The sequence below is a fragment of the Chelonia mydas genome, chromosome 27, assembly GCF_015237465.2.
Source record: "Chelonia mydas isolate rCheMyd1 chromosome 27, rCheMyd1.pri.v2, whole genome shotgun sequence".
NCBI classification, from domain to species: domain Eukaryota; kingdom Metazoa; phylum Chordata; order Testudines; family Cheloniidae; genus Chelonia; species Chelonia mydas.
The window spans coordinates 10450336-10474730 of NC_057860.1; the positions used below are offsets into that span (position 1 = coordinate 10450336).

The window sequence follows — 24395 nt, forward strand, 5'->3', positions numbered from 1 at the left end:
GAACAAGGGGGCATTCAATTAAACTAAAAGGTGGGAAATTCGAAACCAATGAAAGGAAATTCTTTTTCAACCAAGCGTGATGAAAATGTGAAACTTGTTACCACAGAAAGATACTGAGGCCAAAAATGTAACAAGATATAAAAAGGGACTGGATGTTTAAATAGGTGTCAAGGATATGCAGTGTCATAATTAATTACCATACAGTTTTTGAAGGGATATTAAACCTTATGCTTCAGCTAAATCAATCTCTAACTATTAGAGATCAGGATGAGATCTCTGTAAGAGGAAGACAGTCCCATAACTGCCTGCTGGACTATTCTTACACCTTTCTCTGAAGCATCTTGTACCAGTCACTGTCAGAGACAGGATGTGGGCTAAATAGGCCTTGGGTCTGATCCACTCTGGAGATTCCTGTGTTCTTACGGGGTCATGTTTTCGCACTATTCTTCCTAACCATGAAGGTAGAAATTTCCTTTCTGAATTAAATCTGATTCTCCCCTAATCACCTGCCTCCTGGAGCTAGAGCTTTAAGAAAATCTCATGACCTCTACTACTTAAGAGTTTGGCTTGAATCCTGAAATATTCCTTTGAAGGTTTCTGTGGTCATTAATTTTGACCCCGTGCTATTTAAAAAGGGAAGAGCTGGCAACAGTGTGCGCTGCGGGCGGGCTCTTGTGCTACACGGCCTCGCTCGGGTCACGTTGGTTGTGCAAGGTGAGCAATGGGGTGTTGTAGTCCCAAGGCTTGTCCAAGCCCCGCCCCGGACTACCACACCCAGCAGGCAGCGCGGCGAAAGGTCCGCCGCGACGCTTCGCCGCAGGGCCTGCTGGGAGCTGTAGTCCACGGGGAACTTCACGTCCCATGGTGCCGCGGGAGGCGGGGGGTCGCCGCGCAGGCGCGGTGCGCTCGGCGGGTACAGGGGGTTGCTGGGCTCTTTTGTTTGGCGGAGGGCGGATCGCGAGCGGCCAGGCCTGTGGCGCGGCGCCGACGGTTACGGTTCCCCGCCGACCTCCACCGCCTCAGCTCGGCCCGGCCGCCGCAGCGCGCAGCCTCCGCCCCCACGGCTCCCTTTCCCCCCGGGCATCGTTGGCGAGGCTGTGAAAAGTGAGTGGGGGCCCCGCGGGGGGGCGGGGACGGAGCCGAGCCGAGCCGCGCCGCGCGAGGGGGGGCTGGGTTGAGCGGAGCCGCGCGGGGGGGGTTGCGCGCGGACGGGACGAGCTGCAGGGGCTGGGGGCGCGCGCTGGGGCTGGTGGGGGAGGGGGAGCTGCAGGAGGCGCGCGCGCGCGCGCTGGGACGGGGGGGGGGGCTGGGGTGGAGATAGGGAGGGGGAGCCAGGGGGTGTGTTGAGCCTGGGGGGGGGGGGAGCCAGGGGGGGTGTCCTGAGAGTTGTGGTGAGGGGAAACCAGGTGGGGGGGATGCAGGGGGGGGTGCTAGGACTGGGAGGGGAAGGGGAAGAAGCCAGGGGAGCGCCATGAGATTTGGGGGGTGGGGGAGTTGCAGGGGAGATTGTTGTGGAACTAGGATTAAGCGAGGGTATGGAGCTGCTGGGGGGGGGGGGTTGGGGAGCTGGATTTGGGTGGGGAGGGGGAGCTGCAGGGGGTCCTTTTGTAGCTGGGGTTGGGAGGGGGGAGGAGAGTTGCATTCGTGGTCTGCGGGGGAGCTGGGATTTGGGAGGGGGAGCTACATGGGGAGGGTAATGGGGAATCTGGGACTTGGTGGCGGGGGAGATGCGTGCAAACATTATAGAGCTAGGATTAGATGGGGGTGTGATGAGCTTCAAGGGGGGACCATGGGGAGCTGGGATTGGCGGGGGAGGAGAGCTACATCAGAGGTCTTTGGGGAGGTGGGGTTGTGGGGCTTGGAGGGGTGACGGGGGCGTGGCTGCACCTGGGGTCATGGGGGGTGAGGATGTGTGCATGGGGGAAGACGGAGCGTCACAGAAGGGGGGACCCGGTCAGCAGCCTAGCGGTGGAGCTGCACCTGGGTGGGAGTTGTGTGGCTATAACGGAGCAGTAGGAGCTGTGGGAAAGGGCGTAAGATCCAGCTGCACCATGACCTCTCCAGAAGCTAGTTGTGGCAAAAGAGCTTCTACCCCAGGGAGGTCCTAGGGAATGGGGGGGGGGGGGGAGATAGAGCTGCACCAAGGGCTGTCTGATGGGGATGGTGGATATGGAACTTTTGGGGGGACAGAACAGAGCAGTAGTGGAAATGGGTCTTGAGGAAGGGACACGTGAAGATGGAGCTGCACTGAAGAGACAGGATGAGGGCACCGAACATGAAGCTGCGTTCATAATGGGAACAATGGGGCGTGTAGAGCAGGAGCTGCACCCAAGAGGGGGACCAGGGTAAGGGGAGATGAAGCTGCACTGGGGGAGGTGAGGATGGGGCAGAGACCTGGTGTGGACCCCTGTTCAGCTCGAGAGTGCCACGGTTGGGGTGATAGTAAAACTGAAGAAGGGGAGAGAATGAAACTATGGAGTTGCACCAGGAGTATTGGGGATATTTGAACAGGAGATGCTGGAGTTGCACTAGTGTGCCTGGTGAAGAGGAAGGTGTGGATGGAGCTGCACTGGGGGACCTAGGGAAGCACTGAGATTTGTGCAGAGTTGGAGCTGCTCCAAAAGATCTTGTGTGTGTTGAAGGGGGGAGGGGAGAGGAGAGACTGGAGCTGATGCGAAAACTGGAGCTTGGTGAAGCTGTACCAAGGGTGTCAGTTGGGGAGGTGAGAGCTATCCTGGGGGCCTGGAGATGGTGGAATTGTGCTGGGAGTGTTGGGGACAGTGGAGCTGCAGATGAGAGGCATGTGTTCTGTGACTACAAAATCAAGTGGGTAAGATAAAGAGACTGCTAGGTTGTTCAGGTTCTAAATGTAAGTTTTATTAATTAAAATAAAAATAGTTTTAAAAAACATAACTAACTTAGATTCTACGAATCTTGGATTTGTTTGGATTAAACAGCCCCTGCCCAGGTTTGCAAACCAAACATCACAGCCTTGTGTTAGTGCTAGAGAGCTGTGCAGTGAAACTGACTAGAAACAGACAAGACAGTCTAGTGTTTCACTGTCCTCCCAAAATGAAATGCAAGAATAACTAGCAGAGATTGCAAGTGAATAAAGGCAGTAACCAGTCTCAGTTTTCATGTGCTAGTAACACAGGCAAAAGGAGCGTGTGTGTGCTGAAAAAAGATTTCTATCCCAACACTGCCTTTCTGTGTCCTGAAAGCATTAGTGTTGATTGGAAAAAGTTGAGTAAAAAGGTGTATGTTTATGGGAAGGGAGGTTTGCATTGTCCTGCAGGTACTGGGCAGTTGGGAATCTTATGCCATTTTGAGCAGCATCGTCCCATGATGACTTCTTTGAGATGTCTCCACATGCTAAATCTGTCTTTACTAAAAATGAGTAATCAAGTCTGTGTCCTGCCTCTGGTAGCATTTCCCTGATTAGAGGAGAGAGTGTAAAAATACTTCTGTCTTCTCTCTGCTTCCTCCTCATGCAGATAGAACCTAGAAAGCCCAGTCACGCAGACAAGACTTTTCCTTAATCTCTTGTTCCCTTGTGCAGATTTCCGTAACTTCAGAGGTACGCTTCCCATGTGAGTTGTGAATGTAGTCATAGCTGAGAGTGACAGTCCATGCCCAGTCATTTATAGCTCTCCCAAATTCTCCATCGAGCTTTCATCTTGCTTCATCTCAGTTCAGGCTAATATTTCTGGAAAGTCTGAGTGAAAGTTTCTCAGTTGTGCTCAGGTTTGGAGGGTGGAAAACTTAATACACTTGTTCCCACTTAAAAGAAATACGCATGCTGTCTTTTCCTGGCAAATGCTGAATAAACTTGGCATGTTCATAGTCCTCAAAGAGGGGTGTGATCCTAACCAAATTTGGGAAGGGAAATTGGGGGAAATGTTTTACGTTACAGAGCATCAAAGTTACACTTAACTCTTAATTCTCTGAGTCAGTGGAGTTAGACTGAGTGTATTCAAAGGAAATAGATCTCTGGGTCCTCATGTTATGCTGGCTTAGCCTTCTATCTTAAAGCTATTGAAGTCTTTACAAATGCATCTGACATACTAGAAGGACACTATGTAGAACTTACCTTCCTCTAAAGACCGCACATTTTGCAGCTAAAGAGGTTGATGCTCCATTCAGCACTTTTGTCTGCTTTTTCTCGGGCTTGTTTTATAATTCTCTCACTACCTGGATGCTGCTCTGCAGAAGGCCATGCAGTAACGTGTGTTCTCTGCAGTGTTGCCAGAATCTGGCTCTTACCCCTCTGTCTGCTATTCTTGTCACAATAAAGGAGGCTTTTGTATATACTTTGTGCTGGGCCTCTTTCCTTGTTGCCTTTTACTGGAGTTTAAATTCTTTTCAAGTGGTTTAATGTGTCTTGGATTTTCACTTTAACTGCTGACATGAAGCTCTTCTCTCTCTTTCCAATGTTCTGCTTTATCCTTTATAAAGAATTCCACATGGTGGTGTTTAAGATGGTCCAGTGAGGGTGGGAATTGTTAGCATTTAAGTCCTTTTTGGTCTTGGGTCAGAAAATATCTTTAATGCAAAGTCGGCTGTTTTCCAGACAATAAGCAAAAGAGAACTGAAAGTGAATATTAGGAAGAACATCCTAAATGTGAGGTCTGCTTAGACTGGAATAGCCTAGCAATCAGCCTGGTCAGATGGGACCAATTTCCCCAGAAAAATGGGGGGGAAATATCTTGTACTGGCCATGGGGATGGGAAAAGTGACCTGGTATCTCTTCCAACTGTAACTTTGTGTGAATGAACATCATGCTGATGAAATCTGTTTGCTTGACGACCTGGGAGATCAAAGAACCCTTAATTGGTGCATCACTCCTGACACGCAGGGGTGAAAATGGCTCAGTCTCAATGTCCATTCATTCCTCTCTGCTGAGACTGCCTATAAGGAAGCCAATTAGCACTTCTTGTGTCTGGTGCTGTGGTAACTTGTTTTCTGGTGCTGTGGACACTTGTTGGTTCATTAATTTCTGTGACTGCTGACATACTCTAGGAGTCACCAAAGGCTCTGTGCCATTAAGGTCAGAATCTCATTGGAAACAGCACAGCTTCTCAACAGCACTCCTTACTTTAGAGCTGGTCTACAGTAGAAAATTAGGTTGGCATAATTGTGTTGCTCAGGGGTGTGAGAAATCCACACCCCTGGGTGGCATGGTTAAACTGACCTGAGCCCCCATGTAGACAGCACTAGGTCGATGAAAGAATTCTTCCATTAATCTAACTACCGCCCCTTGGGGAGATGGATTACCTTTGCTGATGAGAGAACATGCCACTGTAGCATTTTAAATTTAGACAAGCCCTTTGTTTGATCACTCTTTGGGTAGTGCATGCTCGGAGTTTGTACCATCACTGGGGTCTTCAGTCTCTCCTCTCTCAAACTTCAACAGGGTCCGTCGTTTTCTTACAGCAAAAAACACTGATTTATTCATCTTTCAGAGTAGGAAGGACAATATATGCAGTGTGTGTAAGAACAGATTGGAACTGGAAGCTGTAGCCAGGCCATGTATCTGCCCAGAGCATCCTACTGGATGCAGGCTGTTGAGAGCAACTCTGGCAAAGCCAGATGCAGTTTCTAGCATAGGAACTATTCCAAAAGGAACAGCCTCTCCGCATGCCACCCAGAACAGACCCTGCATGTGAATGTCAGGGTTTGCCCTTGACACAAACCTCTCTGGAGCAAAGGGAGGTAAGGGGGCCTTTAACGGAATGGAGCATTGTCTCTCTGTGTGGCACAAACTTCTTCATTTTGAAAGCTGAATTTTTAGGCTTTAATCTCCGTGGGTTAGTTTCAAGTTTACCAAAACCAGTCTGAGAACCACAAAGATCTAATAAATGCACGCGCTAATGTTTGAACCTACTCACTGCATGGATTTAAAAAAATAATATCTTGCTGATAGTTTGAATCCTCATAATTTGAAACAGGCAAGTATTTCTCTCCTGACAGCAGCTGGCGTCAGAGGAACAGACCCAAGACAGTTCAAAGCTCTAACAAGGGTACATGAGAGTCACCTTATGGCCTGGAGATTATATCCACTTACCTCTTGCTGATCAGTATGTTGTTGCTCCCTCCCTTGTTTGGCAGATGTTGGGCCTTCCTTGCAGTGCTTGTGGCTTCTCCATCAAGTCGCCCCTGCCAGTCTTTTGCCCAGGAGCTGGATCGCAGCAGCCTGACCTTTCCATAGTGTAGTTCTCTGCCTCCCGTGCTGCTTGCAATCTGAGGGATGTTAGAACCCATCACCATTCTCTGGTTTCTGGCTGTCCTCTTTTTCGCCCGCTGTTCTTCACTGTCTCCTTATTTCTTTTGCTCTTTCTCCCCGTCTCTCCTTGTTTCAGGGTCTCTGCAGGAGCAGTCACAGTGCTCCTTGACTAACAGCACAATCCACTGGCAATCTTCATAAACTCAGCTGTCTGGTGACTCTGTATCTCACAGTACAGAGCCCCCTGTCTCAGTTCAAAGTGAGGCTGCACCATGGTTTGGTCTCATCTGTGCTGGTCCACAGCATGTTACATAGGGACTGTACTGTGTTAATGCAGAGTCCATGATCCAGTTGCCGTAGACAGGATCCTAGACCACAGAGCCAGCTGAATGATCTCCCTAGCTGAATATTAGATACTTTATGAAAAACAAGCTCTGTCTCCAAGCATTAGCCACATTCTGGAGCATCTGTGACTGAAATTCATTAGACCCATGGTGAAAAACGTGGGTCCCCTGCAGAGAGAGACGGGCTCCCCGAGATCCAAACTGTATTCAAGTAGGTCAACTTCCTCATCACTGGTCATATTGGGGGTGTGATGGGTTCCTTCACAGAGATCCCCTTGGGACTGTCACCTGATGTGCTGAAATTACCTCTGAGCCGGTTTTCCCTGCCAGCTTGGGACTTCCAGAACCCTGTCTTGTTGAGCCAGACACGCTAGCCTGCTGCAACACAGACCCAGGGTCTGGTCCATGCCCCCAAAGCTGCAGACTAAACTGAAAACAGCTCAGCAGGTTACCTGCCTCCAGCACCCAGACACCCAGTTCCCAATGGGATCCAAACCCCAAATAAATCCGTTTCACTCTGTATAAAGCTTATACAGGGTAAATTCATAAATTGTCCACCCTCTATAACACTGATAGAGAGAGATGTTTGCTCCCCCAGGTATTAATCACTTACTCTGGGTTTATTAATAAAACAAGTGATTTTATTAAGTATAAAAGCTAGGATTTAAGTGGTTTCAAGTAATAACAGAACAAAGTCACCAAGCAAAATAAAGCAAAACCACGCAAGTCTAAGCCTAATATATTAAGAAACTCATTATAGTAATAAATATCTCAACCTCAGAGACGTTCCAATAAGCTTCTTTCACAGACTAGAGTCTTTCCTAGTCTTTTTTCTGGGCCCAATCCTTTCCCCTGGTACAGTCCTTGTTAGTTCCAGCAGACATCTCAGGTGGTAAGCACGGGTTTTCTCATGACTGGCAGCCCCCTTTGTCCTGCTACACCTCCTTTTATAGCTTTGGCACGAAGTGGGAATCTTTTGTCTCTCTGGATCCCCACCCTTCTAAATGGAAAAGTACCAGATTTAAGATGGATTCCAGTATCATGTGACATGGTCACATGTCACTGTAAGACACCCCCCCACCCTCCGCAGTCCTACACAGGGAGGCTTGCAGGTAAATAAACCATTTACAACCAAAAAGAAAAGGAGTACTTGTGGCACCTTAGAGACTAACTGCATTTAGCCGTATGGAGTGGAAATCTATCAACTTCATGAAAATTAATTGGTTAGTCTCTAAGGTGCCACAAGTCCTCCATTTCTTTTTGCGAATACAGACTAACATGGCTGCTCCTCTGAAACCTGTCATTTACAACCAATTGTCCTAGTCAATGGGAGCCATCAAGATTCTAAACCACCATCAATGGCCCACACTTTGCATAATTACAATAGGACCTCAGAGTTATACTTCATATTTCTAGCTTCAGATACAAGAATGATACATGCATACAAATAGGAGGAATATATTCAGTGGGTTATAACCTTTGTTATGATACATTACAAGAGATCTTTTGCATAAAGTGTATTCCAGTTACATCATAATTACACTCATAAGCATATTTCCATAAAATATATGGAGTGCACCATCACAGGGGGCTTTCCAGAAGTGGCGGCTGTCTCCCTCCAACCTTATCAGATGCCCTTGCTGAGGCATGGAGCCTCTTGGAGTTCTCCTTTTACCAGCAGTGTCACAGACTATTAGTCTCTAAGGTGCCACAAGTCCTTCTTTTGTTTTTGCGAATACAGACTAACACGGCTGCTACTCTGAAACCAGACTATTCATTGCCTCCCTTCGTGGCACCCCTCTGCATTTTTGCTGTAGGGGATGGAGTATTACGCTCCGCCTGAGAATCTGCTAGAGAATTCTAGAGCCTCTGCAAGTGAAACCTGAGCCCTCGGTTTCCTGCTGCATTGCTGGCTCCTTCTGGGGGATTAGATGTTGGTGGTCGGAGTCTGTGCATTGTTGTAGTGATGTGGTGCCAAGCAGCCTGGCCTCCATCAACAGCAAGTCCACAGGCAACCCGGAGCCTTGCTGCTTTGGGTTTGCCTCTGTCTGGCATCTGATTAAAGACCCTGTCAGAGTGTATTTAAACCCAGGAGTTCAGAAGGCAGCAGCCTCATTTCTCTCTTGATGTGTTTTTTCTAAGGTTGCTTTTTAAAATGCCACTTCAGCTTTCCAGCCATCCCTGATGAGTGAGACACTGAATGCCCTCTGCTCCCATTGGACCCAGTCTGAGTTGGAGGGCTCAGCACCTTGCTGGGTCAGGCCTGAATACCCTGGCATTAAATCCGTGATTGAGCTACATTTAATGTGGGATCCTTAATTGGGAGGCAGGAGTGCTCATCTGTAGGAAAGTCTTGTCTCTGTTAGTCACTTGCACCTAGGACTGCTGTGGGAGAAATTGTCAGCACGCTGCCCATCTTGGGATTCTCCCCTCTTTTCTTTAATTTGTTAGATGAATTTAGTTTTGACCAAAGGTGGAGACCAAAGCCCTGTGTCCACAACAGCGCAGGCATAAGCAGAGCAAGCTGTCACGACGCTAGCCTGTCCTCAACCCTGATCTGCAGGAGCCACCTGGAGCGGGAGAGGATAGTATAATCTCCACAGCCAGTTCAATCTCTGATCCCACTGCTGAGGCTGTCAACAAGGGGGCTGGTTAGTGCTAGTTGGGATTGGGGAGGCGGGGCGGGGTGTGAAATTTGATTTGGGCAGAAGTTTTTGCACAGAGTTTATTAATCAAAAATGCGATTTCTGGTGAGAAGTATTTGCAAGTTTGATGTAAATTCACCAAATAGCTTCAGCCACACCCTCTTTTCAGGATTTAGGCACTGTTCATAAAATATGGGCTGGGAGGAGGTGCCCTCCTATCTTTTAGCTCAGTGATTAGGGTGCTCACTTGTAATGTGGCAAACCTGGGTTCAGTTTCCCCTTCTGCCTGATGTGGAGAAGGGATTTGAACTCTGGTCTCCCAAGTTGCAGGAGAGTGCCCTAGTTACTGGGCTGTGGGATATCCTGATGTGGATTTCTTTGTCTCCTCTTGAATCTGTTCCACTTTGTATCAACAGTCATTGGAGTAGGGGGCTTGAGTTTGGGTCTCCCACATACTAGGTGAGTGCCCTGACCACCAAGCTGTAGTCATTCTTGCCCCGCTGTAAGTCTTTGCTCCAGTGGCTATTTATTTATACAAATTTGAACAGCTTCAATAGCAGAAATTGGGGGGAGGGGGGGAATGTCGTCAGAATATTCCACAGCCCGGTGACTAGGGTGCTCTCCTACGATGTGGGAGAGCTAAATTCAAATCTCTTCTCCACATCAGGCAGAGGGGGGAATTAAACCTGCGTCTCTCACATCCCAGGTGGGTGCCTTAATCACTGTGCTAGATGTTAGAAGAAGGGCACCACCTCTTCCTCTGGCCATTGTGTGACTCTAGCCCTCTAAGAATCCAGCATGTGGGGGAGGGATAGCTCAGTGGTTTGAGCATTGGCCTGCTAAACCCAGGGTTGTGAGTTCAATCCTTAAGGGGGTTATTTAGGGATCTGGGGCAGAAATTGGGGATTGGTCCTGCTTTGAGCAGGGGGTTGGACTAGATGACCTCCTGAGGTCCCTTCCAACCCTGAGATTCTATGAATACACAGAACAAAGCATTTTGGGTTAAATGATGTTTGTTCGACCCAAAATGTATTTTTTTAATTCACCAACACTTTTTGCAACGTTCAAAGTGTTAGTTTACTAAGTATTTTCGGAAGTGCCAGCGAACCAAAAACTCAGTTGTTTGCCCAGCTCTACTTGTGATGTGGGACACTTAGTCACTTGAAACTACATTGAGACCCCCTGACTGGCTCCAAGGTCACTGAACAGCAATCAGAGTAATGGCTTCACCTGGTCTGGATTCTGTTGCTAATCCTGTGAACGTCCTGCTCATAAATGGCACAGGGCTTTCCGCACTAAGGCAGATTGCCACCCAGGGGCAGGTATCTGGGAATCTCCCCTGTCAGGAAATGGCTTCAGACATCCTCAGAGGTCAGGCCAGACTGTGTGGAAGTGGTTTCCTGATGCCTCTGTCCAGAGCAGGGCACAAAGGGAGGGTTGCCTGTTGTGTGCAGGTCACTTGGTTTTAAAGTCCGTCTTCCAGCAAAACCCAGCTCCAGCAGAAGGCCTGCAGTGCAGGCATGGAGCACTGAGTGACAAGTGAATGGTCCAGAATTGAGCAGCTGGTGGAACTTACATGCTGAGATCAGTTTGAGAGATGCAGTCACAGGGTCCAAGACACAGATAAACGTGAGTTACAGCATCTGCCAAAGGGAGAAGCCCTCAGAGGCCCTGCCTTTCCAAGCCCCTCACTGCACTTAGAGCATCTAGAAGCGATACAATAGGGAGCCCCAGCAGGGTGCCTTCTCTAGGAGAGATGACTTTTGGTGAGTCTGAATTACGGTGCCCATAATGAGATCTGTTTGGCCCATGCCTGTGCCTCCCACTTCAGAGAGTCTTGTCAATTGAAGAAGATCTCTGTGTGGCTCGAAAGCTTGTCTCTTTTGGTCCAATAAAAGATATTACCCCACCCACCTTGTGTCTCTTGTCAATTGCATGACAGCTGTGCAGCCTTGAACAGTGTGGAATTGTACCCATCTCTCTCGAATGTTGGGGTTCAAAAACCATTATTTAGCTGTTGAACCATCTCCCTCGGTGCAGAGGGATGACCCACAGGCTACAAGATTCTCTTTTAATTTTCTGCTTTTCAAGCTAACCCAAACTCACAAAATTTTTGCCAGCTGAAGTTTCTCACATGCAACTCAAAATGGCTTCAGCTGGAAAAAATTGTCTCTTGACAGGTGACATGTCTGACCTGCGCTGTAGTCATTTGCTTGGCAAGATTCCTTTCATCAGGACTGTTCAGAAATTGTTCCCTGGCATTTAGGCTGCAAAAACTCTGGCCAGCTACACACACTGTTCTGGTTGATTAGAAAAGAACAATTCCCACTGGAAGCATGATCTAGTGGTTAAGATACAGGACTGGGAGTCAAGAGATCTGCATTCTCCCCGCTCTGCAACAAGATTGCTGTGACATGCAGGGCAGGTAACTTCACCTCTTTGTACCTCTTTTCCCCGTCTGTGATGTGGGAATAATAATGCCTATCTCCCTCACACAGTATTAGTGACCAAAGACTTACTTGCTTTAGCTTTCTGACCTCCTTTCCCAACAATGCAGATCCCCAAGACCTACCTACTCCGCAATTAATACTGGGGGCATCCACCGTGTCAGCTGGACCACGCTACCCTGGTGTAATGCTAGAATGTGAGTGCAGCTAATAGCTGGGACCAAGTATCCTTGGTGGCTCAGAATTCCACTGATTGCTCATACCAGAAATGCCTGAATTGCAGGGAGAATAGAGGCTGGGTTATCGGGGGCCTTTCCACTCTCGGAGTCCAGATCTATGTTGGGGGAGGCTTGATTCCTGGGAATGGTGGGGGGAGGTCCCTACTGTGTGAGTTGGAGCACTGAGACCCAGTGTGAGCTGGAGGTGTTTGTGGGGCTGCGGTACTCTTATGCTCCCTGTGTATCGTGTCAGTTAGGAGAGCAATTAGTTTGGCTCACTAGCAGGGTCAGATTGACGCTTGGCATGGGTGTGCCTTGCTCGCTGCAGACTTTCCTGGTGTGGAGAGGAAACAGAAGCCAGAGTATCTGCTCATTATTACATTCCCTTTACTGATGAGGAAACTGCATCAAAGGAACTAGCTGGAGGCCACACAGTGAACCAGTATCTCCCTCCCATGCCCTCTCCACTACTTCCTAATAGTCACTGGATTTAAACGGAGAAGCTCTTACTGAAACTACCGGTGCAGATGGGTGACACCCATATCTTGGGTAGGGGAGCTATATCCCAGGGTGTGCATGAGCTAGTCCCCTCCCTGTTGTGTATAATAAATGAAAGGGGGTAGCTGATTATCAGGGAATGTGGCTTGAGGTTACCTTGGAGAAGAAGCAATTCTGTTATCTGCCATGTGCTGTTCTCCTACTACTACATTGTTTGGAAATGCTTTATGCAGCACAGAGCTTTGCAAAAAGGGAGTTGAATTAGGTAGATGAAGGGAGGAAGGCTGGTCATATGAATAAGGCAAACATAAAGAATGGCCAGACTGGGTCAGACCAAAAGTCCTTCTAGCCCAGTGTCCTGTCTTCCCACAGTGGCCAATGCCAGGCACTGAAGTCAGATGACCTGGGTTCTGTTTCTGGCTCTGCCACAGACTCCCTGTGTGACCTTGGGCAAATCGCTTAGTGCCTCGGTTTCCCATTAATAAAATGGGGATATTTCCCTGCCTCACGGGTAGGTTTTGAAGATAAATCTAGTAATGTCAAAGTGGGGGTAGGGAATATAAATTCCTAGATAGGAGAATAAAATGAAGCAAGATGTAGGAGGCCATTTCACAAAAAGGCAGGTTTTGGGAGTCAGTAGTGAGAATGGAGCAGGGATATTCCGAGTGTGGGCACTTTGTAAGGCGGAAAACTCAGAGCGCTATGCAGATGGGGACTGAGACACTGCTCCACACACAGGCTGGTATGGTGGCAGGTACCATGAGGTCAGGGAATTGGGCGGGGGCAGGCATGTGTTGCAGAGATCCCATAGGGCCTTGAAGGTGATGGGAAGCTTGAATTTGATAGGATAAGAGATGGAAACCGAGGGCTGGCGGGGGGGATATGGACTGCTCCACGTGGAGAGGAGGCTGGATCAACATGTATCTGTTTAATAGCATTATCCAATGGGAAGCATCTGATCTTAGATGAGCCAGATTATTCTGCTGGCCAATCTCGCTCCAACTCTCCAAGGCTTTGTACATATGTTTCTTTTTCTCTTTTAGAAGGCAGCATTAGTGTCCTGGGCTCTGCCTCCTTGTATTGCAGCTTTCCCCGCCCTGACTTGTGTGTGTGTCTCCCCACTTTAGCAGCGTCGCCCTTAAGCTGAAAAACTGGCCAGCACAATGGGAAAAAAGCAGAACAAGAAGAAAGTGGAGGAGGTCTTAGAGGAAGAAGAGGAGGAATATGTGGTGGAGAAAGTCCTAGACCGGCGAGTGGTGAAAGGCAAAGTGGAGTATCTGCTGAAGTGGAAAGGCTTCTCAGAGTAAGTGGAGAGGTTGCATCCCAGTCTGTGATCCCTCCTTGTGCTGACAGTGGTTAGGGTGTCAGTCTGGGGCTTGGAAGATCCAGGTTCATTTCCCTGCTCCAGTACAGACTCCCTGTGTGACCTTGGGCAAGTCACGTAGCCTCTTTTTGCGTCAGTTCCCCATGTATAAAATGGGGATAATTGCCCTGCCCTGCTTTGTAGGGGGATGGTGATGATTAAGACATTCAACTACGGTGAGAGAGTGCCAGTCCGACTGGGGGAGCAAGAATGTCCCACTTCCTTTCTCCATGAGGAGCCTTTGGGATGGGCTGTTCACAGGCCATGGCAGTCCCCAGCCCCTCGTTCCTCTCTGATCTGGATGGTCAATCCAGTTCGGTGTACGTGGGAGGAGTGGGGGAGACATTGCCTTAAAGGATTCCCCTTCCTGTCCCTACAAAGCCAAGTCTGAACTTGTGAGTGAAGTGCATGTGGGCTGGTATAGAAATGGGTCACACCTACCCATCAGGGCAAGTCTGTGAGAGGCTTCAGCTTCTACAACTCAGCAGGTACAACAGATCAGGGTACCCAGAACACAGCTAAGGCTGTAGACAGGGTGTAGACAGCTAAGGCTCTGGTAGCATCTCCATGGCCCTGTGTCCAGGGCGTCCCTTCACTGGCCTGAGCCACAGGCTGTAGTAGTGGGAACAAGCTATCTCCTTTGATTTCAGCGAGGATAACACGTGGGAGCCGGAGGAGAATCTCGACTGCCCCGACCTCATTGCAGAGTTTCTCCAGTCCCAGAAAACCGCACATGAGAGTGAGAAATCGGAGGGGAGCAAACGCAAAGCTGAATCTGACACAGAGGACAGAGGGGAGGAGAGCAAACCAAAGAAGAAAAAGGAAGAGGTGAGGCAGGACTACGAGAGGAGAACCTTCCCATCCCCTATCCATGAAGACTTGTTCCTGGATTCATCACTAGCGTGTAGTAGTTAGAGCCGAGGACAGGGAGCCAGGCCCCTCGGGTTCTATTTGCAGCCCTGCTGCTGACAGCCTGTGACCTGCCCCGCCACTTCCCTGCTGTAAATTGGAGATGATAATAGTCACCAACCCAACAGAGAGGCTAATTGTGTCTGTGAGGTGCTTTAAAATCCTTAGGTGAGCAAAAACATCCTTTCTCATCTCCCTGTCTCTGTTGGCGTGATGGCGGTTAGAGATCAAGCCTCCCCTTCTGAGCCAGCAGCCAGCTGATAAATCTGGGGCAGTGTTTAGGGCTAAGCTGAGGTGCCCTCCTGGAATGGTGGGCAGAGTCCACCGACCCCCACTGACCTCAGGTCATCACTGACTACAGGGGATAAAAAAAATGCACAACAGGGACAGTGGTGCAGGTTATTAGGTCAAAACAAGGGAACGAGGGGGAGCACAGAACAGAGAACCCTGGACAGTTTCCCCTGCCCCCAAAGGGTTGGTGGACTCTGCCAGATATGGACAAGGGACCAGAAAAGGGCCCCGCTGTCCCAGACAACGCCCCCAGTCTGGCTTCCTCCTCCTGGGCTGATGAATGAACATCTTGGCTGGTGCCAGGAGGAAGCTGGCAAGCAAGGTCTCAGAACTTCGTAGGACCCCAGCCCGGGAGATCAGGTCCTTTGTTCCACATAATGGGCCGCGAGGAGGTAAGCACCACGGCTGCACCTCAGACCTGACCTGGCAGGATCCCCTCGTGGTGCTAGGAGAGTTCAGCTTTCATAGCCCATTCAGTTTTCTGCAGGCACAGGCCTGAGGCATATCTAGTCTCAGTCTCATGCCCTCCCCCCCCCCGCCCCTCCGGACAGCAAGTAGAATCTTCCCTCTTTGTCTTTCAGTCAGAGAAACCACGAGGCTTTGCCCGGGGGTTTGAACCTGAGCGGATTATCGGCGCCACAGATTCCAGCGGGGAGCTCATGTTCCTGATGAAATGGTGAGTGTGTCTGTGTCAGTCACTTTCTTCACTTACTCTGTGCCAGAGAGGCAAGGAGCTGCACCTGGGGAGTCTCTGCTCGCTGGCCTGAGAAATCTCGTGGTGGCGCTGCCGCCTGACTTGACCCTCGGCGCTGAGGCTAACGTGGATTTGCTGTCAACAGGTAGGACCCTTGGGATTCTGGGATTCTTAAGATCTCTGCCACAGGCACAAGCTTGGGGAGAGGAGGGTATGGCTTGATGGTGCTGGCCTCCAGTTCTGTGTCTGGAATAGAGCCACATCGGACACTGCTTCCCCTGTCAGCTGTGCCAAACAGGGTTGGGCCACTGGGGCAGGGGGAATCTAGGTCTGTTCAGCCCCAGCTGTGGCCAGAGGTGGGAGCTACTTGTCTTGCTTGGTGTTGCGTACTGCAGATGAGATGGGGGGGCGGGGCTGCAGCTTTGACCCCTGCTCCCCACGGTCCCTTACAAACCAACAGCTGAGCCCAAGCTTACACCTGAACTTGTTTGGTGGGCTTCCTGCATCTCAGCCATTTGGAGCATTGCTTGGAAAACCCATCTGGCCGAGGCCTTCCTTACCTGCTGCCTCTTGGGTTACTCCAGTGACACCTGTTTCCAACCCCCTGTAGGAAGAACTCTGATGAGGCTGACCTGGTCCCCGCAAAGGAAGCTAACATCAAGTGCCCCCAGGTGGTCATCTCGTTCTATGAGGAGAGACTGACATGGCACTCTTACCCCTCGGAAGACGACGACAAGAAAGAGGACAAGAACTAACCCACACCTGCTCTGGCCAACCTTTGTATCAAGATCAGACTGTGGGTTGGAGCGACAGTGAGAGAATGCAGCTCTACTTAGCGGAGAGGTGGCTTGAGAAGATGCCCTTTGAAGAGGCAGTATGGTGTCTGTGCCCTGCAGCTGCCCGAGTGTTCTGTGCAGCCCCTGCCAGTGTCCAGCTTCAAACCAGCCTGACATGAGGGGGAGGGGGAGACGTGTTTCAAGGCTGTCTGTTCTGCAGCTTTCTGGAGAGGAAGTGAAAGCCCCTTCCATGAAGAACTATCGCTGGTGCTGGGTAGGCTGGGGAAAGGGAGAGCAGATGAATACTGCTTGTTCTTCAAAGACCATCTCAGCAACCCACAGCCTTCTTCCCAATAGTGTTAACTCTGCATTTTTACAACGTAGCATGTGTGTAGGTTTTTTTCTTTTTGCTATTACTGGTGTATCAGTTTGAGGTGGGGTGGGGGTGGGTCTTTTTAATGGGGTGGGGGGGAAACGGTTGACAGTGTTCCAGATCCATGACCAGAATCCTCTTTTATAAACATCTTTATTAACTTAAAACCCCAAGTATTGGTAATAGGACTAGGGGGAGGGACAATGGTATGAGACTGAAGCTGTGAATGTCCAAATCCTCAATCCCTAGAGCAATGTTACTGGGAGCGAAGGGGGGGATGGGGGGAGGCACCGGCAAAGATGCAAGCCTGTAATTAGTAGTGTCTCCAAACAGAACTGACTTGTGCATTGTAAGTGAGAGGGTGGGGAATGGGGAGGGAATTGATAACCCCTTAAAAGCCTTCTACCCCCTTTGCGTTAAGGTGCTATTTTGTGAAATTAGGGAAATAGAAAGTTCTGATTTCTATTTGATTTTGTTTCAACCCCAATTGGATTCTGTCCAGCTGGCAGCATTGGGAACCCCTTTATTCTCTGTATGTATGTATGTATGTATGTGATAACATGTTCCTCCCTGTTTTTAATCCTATTAGTGTAATGTGAGAGGGAGGTGAAATCATTTCAAAATCCTCCCCTAACAAGTGATTTGTTTTTCAAGCCCAAACTTCAGCACTGGAGCCAGCTCTGTTGCTCTGCTGAAATTTTTTTAATCAAACGGATTTATTAAAAATACTGAAATATTTAATGTCTGGAGTCATGAGCTCCTACAGGCTCCTGGCACCTCCTTGTAGGGTGATATGTATCTAGAACTGCATTGTACAAACCTTTTTTTAAAAGCATGTGTTTAGGTTTCTGTGAAAACATTGTTTAAATGTAAAGTAAGTGTTTGGATTTTAACTTCATACCAAGCTCTGTCCGTTTTTTGTCTCAATAAAATTTTAGATTTATAATCCCGATTTTTACTTTTTCTCTCTTTAACTTGCTCCCTTCTGCAGCTGTTGTTGTGTGAGTCGATCGCAAGGCGTAGAGCAGTTAATGGAGAGGAGTGAACATGTTGCTGCAGATGTCCGCTCTCAACAGGACTGGATCACTGACGCAGCAGGGGTGATAGGCCCGTGCATTTGTGAATTAGGTGGCTACAGAGGCAGGAATTTCAGAGCAGACAGCAGCCTATTTATTTTGACTTCCCATCTGAAGAGAGCAAGAGTCTTGGAGGTTAGTGTCTAGTGCAAGTTCCTGAGTCAGATCTCCTAGGGTTCGAGTAGCCTTGGTTCTGATCATCACTGACCAGAGACTACGGGGTCTGGATGCAATTTGCACCAGTGGCACTTACCGCGGCTTGAAGTTTGTGTCTCTATAATGCCGCTCTTCCCCCTTAGCCAAGCGGTCGGAGGGGAAAGTGCAGCACAACTGTGGAATGGGTGTTCTGAGGCTTCCTTCATGTTTAAAGTACTTTAGGATTCTGTGCGACGAGTGCAGAGTGTGGTCAGCTGTCTTGCCTGCAGCAGTGGTTTTTATAAAGCTCTCTTAATGGTTCCAGGGCCTTGGGTCCCAGGAACATCAAAGCAGGAGGTCAGACCTTCAAACCTCACTAACTCCTGCGCCGGCCTTTCCGGAGTGACAGAATGCTGCAAGCTGGCAAGAACAAACACGCAAACCAAGGGTACTGCGTCACGAAATGTACCGTGGCTGGTTTGTTTCAGCCAACTAAGGCATCCTGGCCTAATAGGAAACGTGCTGTTGCATATTCTGAAACCTGAGTAATTCAGACAGCTGCAGCCCTGGGTCAGCAGGATGGGTCACCCGGGTTTGGAGTTCTGCAGTTAGGGCGGGAGGAACTAGTGAGATTCTCATCTGTTCAGGGCCAGCCAATCAGAGTGCTGGTGCTTAGTGACACCAAACTGTGCAGCCAATCGGAATGCAGCTTCTTTGTAAAAGTGCACTCTGGACCCAACAGTAAATGACGTTAGGGCCTCTGCTGGGGCAGCTGAGGATGTTAAACCTGTATCAGTATCCAGCTAATTGAGCATCCTAAGGCATGGATCCCATAGGAGGTTCTGGTGATATAAATCGCAGCAGGTAGCTGCAGAGGTTTTAGTGTAGTCAAGACCCCAGGGATGGAACTGCAGCTTAACAGGTAGCGTCTGGCTTTCCTCCTAACAGTGTTAACGCTGCACAGATGGGGGGAGCTGCATCGAGTGGCTGGAACAGGGCCGGGACTAGGAGTTGGTGAGCTAGGTTCTATTCCTAGCACTGTCACACCTCCTGCTGCCTTAGTTTCTCCCTGTGTGAAGCTAATCCTCCACCATTGTAAAGCCTCATAGAGGCACGGAGCAGGACTCTTCCCTGGGCTGTGTTGAGTGGTGCCCCTCTGCTCCTGGCAACAGGCTAGTGTGCTCCCTGCCTAGAAGTCTCATTAGGAGTGGGGCTTTGATGGACCCTGACAGGGGAACAGTAGCTATTTCCTTGGCAGGCTCCAGCCGCAGTCCTTTCACCAGAGCCTGCATGTCTGGGAAAAGCAAGGGGCTGCCCTCTCTTGTCAGGTGCTTAATGAGACTGTTAATGTTGAACTGACTGACCCCAGTGGTGAATAACAACAGAACAGCCTGATGCTCCTTAGAAATGATGTTCTCATAGAAACTGAATTGTCAGTGGAGAAATACGTCCTGCTTTTGAAAACAAAGGTCTGAGCAGTAGGGAGGCGGCTTGAACCATGGCATGCCACACAGGAATGAGGTGAAAGCAGCAACGTAGGTAGGTGTTTAAGCCCCTTCCCCTCTACCTCTGGTTTGTATTTAGAGGCCAGAGCCTGGCTGCCTAAAGCGAGTCGCAACAGCTTTGGGCAGGGAGCCCAGAAGTAAACGGCTCTGTCAGGCTAATTTTCCTCTCAGACTCGCTGCTTTGCAACTGCATGGGTTTTAAGGCAACAGAGTTTTGGTTTTGTTTTGTTTTTTCACTTGTGTCTAGCCTGCCAGGTGGGCAGGCTGAGAAACTCTGACTCCAACTCACACAAGCACAAATTTCAATCGCAGGATCAGACACAAATGTGGAAAAGACCCTGTTGGAACAGATTCCTTCCCTGCTACATTCTGCTGGAAATCAGCATGATCAGTGGTTAAAGCAAGACTCAGGTTCTCCCCCCTTGCTCTGTGGGCTCAAGAAAGTTAAGGGCCAAATTGATTCATTAACACAAAAAATGGGAGAAAATATTCCTTTATTAACTGTTTGAGATCCTTTGCTGAAAGGTCCCATCACAATGCAAATGTTGGCTAATGAAATCCAAGAAACATCGCTGGAGTAAGAGGTGCCCTGAGCACTAGGATATTGTAGTTATCTTTGCTCAACAGCACTCTGTATGTGGTCAGTTTCATGCTTTCCCTCCCCTGTGTAGTCAAGGGGGCCAACTCACACACCTGATCAACTTTCCTCATGTAAGCATTTGCAGGAGCAAGGTGGGAATCAGTTTCCTGGGCTTACTGCTCACACCAACAGGAAGAAAGTTTGGAAAAACCTTGTAAAACAATTAACATTTTCAGGGTGTCTCAGCACCATGTGCAACCTCTAAAAATACTTGGAATTGACTAGATATCACATGAGTGGTGTCCATTTTGAGTAAACCCCAAGAAGTATTAGCCCCAGGGGAGAGTAAACTTTACAACACAAAACTGCCAAAACTAAAAATCCTATTTAAAACAAATATCCTGAGGTGTTTAAAACAATGTAAAATTAGCTGCCTTATCTCCAGGGCTGCCTTCCTTTTTGCAGTTCAGCTTGGAGTGAAGCTGGACTGCTCAGGGTCACATACTAGCAGCAAGACTGTTTCTAGTCCTGTAAAGGGAGGTTTAAATCCTGCAAAGAAACCCATGTCTTCTCAGGAAAACACTTCTATTTATAGTATATAAAATCCCCACTTTCCTAAATGGAAAGAAGGGCTATTCCAAGGGATGCACTAAGTAAAAAGAACATTTGCAGATCATCTCACACATTCATTTGCTTTAAAGGCCCTATTCTGCCTTAAGTATCGATAAATTCTACAGAGAACTGGCTAAAAAATATTAGGGCAGGAACCACTTTGGCCCATAGGTATAAATCCATAATAGGAGCTACAGGAAACATTTCAGGGCCCTTCCTGGGGGTTGTAGTCACTACTAGAGATTGAAGCCGATTTTCCTTACCCAGACTTTAATACCTGAACTTAATCACATCTTTAAAAAACTAGTTTGTGTTCCTAGTGATGTGCATTGCTGAGAAAAACAGCTATCCGTTTCACTTTTGTTTATAGCACAAAGTTCCTTAGTGGAATGTTAATTAAACCCATCCACTCATACTATTTTCAGGGGGATTTAAGTTTAGTGAAAGCATTTCTAGTACTGGTTTGAATTTTGAAATGTAGAGTTTTGGCCTATAGGTTACGGTCTCTTTAATGAACAGCTATTTATTCTCTCATAACCAGGGGGAAATTGCTATATTATGGTCATTTTTAAAATGCACTTTATTTTCATAAGTAATTTGGGGGGTTTAGAAACAGGATGAGCATGAGCTTTCAAGGGAGGCTGGGCTCCAAAGTACTTGTGAAAACGTTAACCTGTGTCTAATGTGCAGGATGCTTGAGTCTGATTCCAGCTTTGGCAGCCCTGTTTCCTCATCTGTAAAACAGGGGTAGCTCTTGTCACAGATCTGTCTGTAAAGCGCTGTAGGATCCTGGGACTAGAGAGAGAGGTATTGCTGGAGGAGGTAAGTAGAAGTACAGTGAGTGGGGGAGCAGTAGGGGGCTTTTAGCAGGCCCAAGCCTCTACTCTCTCCGTAAGAAGTGGGGTTTTTACTCACAAAAGCTTATGCTCAAATAAATCTGTTAGTCTTTAAGGTGCCACCGGACTCCTTGTTGTTTTTGTGGATACAGACTAACACAGCTACCCCCTGATACTTGTAAGAATAACAGACCCCTAAGCTTGGGAGGAGACGCCATTGCCTCAGAGCACCTCCTCCTACTTGCAAAGCTTCTGGCACAGGAGCAGCTCATCTTTAGGGGAAATAGAGCGGAATGGGCTGAGGCTCAGAGAGGAGTAAAGGGGCTCTGGGCCCTCAGCTCAGATCTTTGAATGATGGGCTGCAGATTAAGGTACTGAGCTGGGCCTCAGGAAGTTGGGTTCAATTTCCAGGTCTGCTACAGCTTCCCTAGACCTTGGCCAAGTCACTTCATCCTCTAAAGCAAGAACAATTACTTCCTTTCTCTCGCTGTTTATCATGGAAGTTCTTTGGGGCAGGGTCTATCAAAGAGGCCAGATTTTCAGATGACAAGATGGAATAATAGCTCCATTAATATCATAGACTATCAAGGTTGGAAGGGACCTCAGGAGGTCATCTAGTCCAACCCCCTGCTCAAAGCAGGACCAGTCCCCAATTTTTGCCCCAGATCCCTAAATGACCCCCTCAAGGATTGAACTCACAACCTTGGGTTTAGCAGGCCAATGCTCAAACCACTGAGCTATCCCTCCCCCAGAGTAACAACAGGATCTGGCCCGGACAGATGCTGGCTGAGGCAGATCCAACTCCCCCAGCATCTGCCTCAAGAGAACTGGGCAAGGTGAGTGGAGGGTGTAACCCCCTGGGTGGGTTTGGCACCTGGAGAACACCCTCACTGCTCAGGTTATTAATCATTAGTTCTGCCTCAAGAAAGGTCTGGAAAGGCAGCAAATGTGCAGAGGCACACTGCCTGCAAATGACTGAGCCTGGATTTGTCTCAAGCCTCTGCCTGGCAACCACCCTGTGGCCCTATGCCAAAAGTTAACACCACAAATAAACCAAAAGGGGGAAGGGGAAGTTAGGTGCTTTGGAAAATTCTACTCACTAGCTCCTTACCTAACTCCTCTTGACTTTGAGAGAGACTCCTTAGTACTTGTCACTTGACAATGGGAGGGAGGTGATGTTGAAATATTTATCCCCTGCAGACAAGGGAATGAGGCTGTATCTCAGGATAAACTGTCGTCCCTTTCTCTCGGGCTACTTTCATTTTTCTTCTTATTCCCTTTCCCAGCTCCTGGCTCAGGTTAGTCCCTCAAGGGAGTGAGAGAGTGTTATTTGCAAGGCATCAGGTAGATTGTGTCATAACCAAGGATACAACCTATCACTCACTAGCTGCTGGTTTCAGAGCAGCAGCCGTGTTAGTCTGTATCCACTAGCTGCTGTGTCTGCTGAGGACTGAAGGGCTCTTGTGAGTATAATAACCACGCTGCCTTGACTAACATGTGATATTTTAAGTATTCATGGATGTTCCTAGCTGTATTTTAGGCTGCCTAACAGGAAGCAGGACTCCTGGGTTCTACTGGTGACTACCAGAGCTACTCAATCCTAGGCCTGTACTTTTCCCTCTCTGGTTTAACCAGAGGTTTACAGGTCAGATGGAGAAACAGAACAGTTTGTTAAAATGGTCCACCCCAGGATGCAGCGTTAGCATCATGAGGACCTTCCCTTTGGCAGGCTGCTTTGTTGCCTGCAAGCTTCAGTCCAGCAGTAACCAGGCTGCCCACTCCCTGTAACATAATACTCACGTACCCACCGCTTCTTGTTTAAGCTTCCATCAGGACTTTGTTTTTGACACACACCTGGCAAGAACGTCTCTCCTATTCCCCTTCTGTGCAGCTGGCTCTTGTATCAAGAAGCTTTCCAGAGAATTACTGCAGCAGGAGGAAGACCAAGCATTGCCATCACATGCAACTCGAGGCACCCATGCAAACTGAGTCACATTCTAAATTGCCTTACTACTGCTGAATGGGGGGGGGCAGGGGGGGAATATTGTGGTTCCATTCACAATATATGCGCTCTCACTCCTGGGGCGGGAAGGAGGTAAGATTTTGGCATCTGGCAGGTGCAGTGGGAAGGGAAGCTTGTCTTAGCAGCTGCTTTTCAATGGGGAGGGTATGGAGATATGAAAGTAGCTGCTGTTTTCCATGGAGCATCCCTGCTTCAACCCCCTCCCTTTCATGCTGGTTTTTCTTAGTCTATCCCTGAAAAGACCCACCCCTCTGCAACCACCACTCAGACTCCAGGGGAAGGTTAAGGGCTTATTGATACCAATTAGTTGATCAAGTGTGAAACCTTTTAACCCACTAACACAAAGTCAGTTGCTCAGAAGTAGCTCTACTCCATGGATGTCAGAATCCAATTCACTCCCGTCAGGAACTCTGGAGAAAGCCTTAAACCAGGAGCGTCTCCCTTGCTGGAGGGTACAGCAGTGTACTTAAATTGGATACGCAGCACCCTTGAAACAGAGGCTATTTTATCTTAAGAGTCTGACCCGACAGTGAGGGAAGCACAAACTCAGATCTTTAAACGAGAGGGCTGGAGCCAGAAGGAGAAAGGAGAGCCTCTTGACTTGAGACCGTAAAGACGCCCTTTTAAGGCTTTCCATTTTTTTTTAAAGTAGGAATAAGAATTAAGCCAGTACCAGACACATGCAATGGTTGGGCCCAGTTAGTGCTCAAGAGGCGAACCCAGTTTACCCCCAGAATGTCTCTAATCCAGGAGAGGGAGCAATCGGTGCAGACAGGGCAGTTATTTTATACAAGCAACTGCCAGGTAGGCTCATTAATATTTTAGCTTCCCTTCTGCTCAGTAATAA

At 48.6% G+C, this 24395-nt stretch overlaps 2 protein-coding genes across 3 annotated transcripts in view; one reads left to right on the forward strand and one right to left on the reverse strand.

The window, feature by feature from the left end:
- Positions 1 to 739: 739 nt before the first annotated feature.
- On the forward strand, positions 740 to 17727 carry CBX1 (chromobox 1). 2 transcript variants are annotated; one of them, XM_037887202.2, is made up of 5 exons: positions 740 to 1104; positions 13503 to 13678; positions 14389 to 14566; positions 15520 to 15614; positions 16243 to 17727. In XM_037887202.2, exons 2-5 carry the CDS (start codon positions 13539 to 13541, stop codon positions 16385 to 16387), a joined length of 558 nt encoding a protein of 185 aa, XP_037743130.1. In that variant the 5' UTR covers positions 740 to 1104; positions 13503 to 13538; the 3' UTR covers positions 16388 to 17727. The 2 variants fall into 2 exon arrangements, with proteins under 2 accessions (XP_037743130.1, XP_043392955.1); XM_043537020.1 differs by lacking the exon at positions 740 to 1104 and adding an exon at positions 3500 to 3577.
- Positions 7187 to 24395, reverse strand: part of NFE2L1 (nuclear factor, erythroid 2 like 1) — a 35706-nt gene continuing 18497 nt past the window's right edge. The window contains exons 8-9 of the transcript XR_006287701.1: positions 23330 to 23451; positions 7187 to 7567 (exon numbers count right to left, since the gene is read on the reverse strand). The gene's annotated coding sequence lies outside the window, so the exon portion shown is untranslated. The remainder of the gene's footprint in view (positions 7568 to 23329; positions 23452 to 24395) is intronic.